At 39.6% G+C, this 1,137-nt stretch overlaps 1 protein-coding gene across 1 annotated transcript; it reads right to left on the bottom strand.

The window, feature by feature from the left end:
* Positions 1-237: 237 nt before the first annotated feature.
* Positions 238-903, bottom strand: LOC140925249 (uncharacterized). Its single transcript, XM_073375274.1, has one exon. The coding sequence runs from the start codon at positions 901-903 to the stop codon at positions 238-240; it is 666 nt and encodes a 221-aa protein (XP_073231375.1).
* Positions 904-1,137: the final 234 nt, after the last annotated feature.

The raw sequence follows: 1,137 nt of genomic DNA on the forward strand, positions 1-1,137 counted from the left end.
TTTTCCTCTCCTGTAGGAGATGAGAGGTGGTTCTCTGTATATTTCTCTCAGCATTGGTTGGTTTTCGATTAAATGCCACTTGCTCATTAAAATATTTTTAAGGTTAGGCACTGATGGATTGTACTGTGTGACAAAAGACATTAATCCGTTTTTCACTTTTTGCGGTTTTTGTTGAAGTGCCGACTTTCTATCTGTAAATTTGACCTCTGCGAGGATTTTGTTTACCAGATTATCTGGCTAGCCTCGGACACGCAAGTGTGATCTGAAATTTTTAACGTTTTCTTCAAATGTTGCCTTTGAAGAGTTGGTTCTAAGGAGCCTAAGGGCTTCGCCTTTGATAAATCCTTTTTTCACGCCTGGAGCGCGACAGGAGGAAAAATGCGTGTATTGAAATGTCTCAGTCGGTTTAAAGTGCGTACGGATTTCAAAGATTGAATCTTTGTAGAATCTCTCGCCTTTAAAGATAGTAGTATCTAGGAAGTTTGTTTTCTCTTCTGATATTTCAGCCGTGAATTTTATGGTAGGATGGTGCCTGTTTGCTTCTAAAATGAATTGGTCTATTTCCTCTCTGTTTGTGTCCCACAGGGAGAACACGTCATCGATGTATCTTTTCCACTCGAGGGGTTTTATCTTGCTTTTATTGATAATTTCTGTTTCTACCGCGGACATAAAGATGTTGGCAAAAGCAACTGCCACTTTTGTTCCCATTGCGGTACCATGAGTCTGGAGATAGTTTCTTCCATTGAACTGGAAGGAGTTCTCCTGTAGTATAAGTCTAAGCAAGCCTCTGAGTGAATTTGTAGGAATGGGTGTGTCGTTCTTATAGAAGGCTTCATATGCTTTGCATACAGTGTTTATTCCTTCTTCTTGAGGAATATTGGTGTACAGGCTGGTAACATCCATAGAAACTAGGATCGCGTTGTTTGGAACTTTCCTCTTTTCTATAAAGTTGATAAACTGTGTGGTATCTTTGAGGTAGGATTTTTGTACTATAGCGAATATAGGTAGTACTCAAAGCCTTGCAACTCGTTGTAGTTTGACCATGGAGGCGGTGGAGTTTGCGTTAAATTTCGCTTCAAGGCAAGTAGATTTTTCTCTTCGATCGTGCTAAATGAACCTCCCAAAATTTTAACAAAA

This window comes from Porites lutea, chromosome 1 (genome assembly GCF_958299795.1).
Source record: "Porites lutea chromosome 1, jaPorLute2.1, whole genome shotgun sequence".
Taxonomy (NCBI): Eukaryota; Metazoa; Cnidaria; class Anthozoa; order Scleractinia; family Poritidae; genus Porites; species Porites lutea.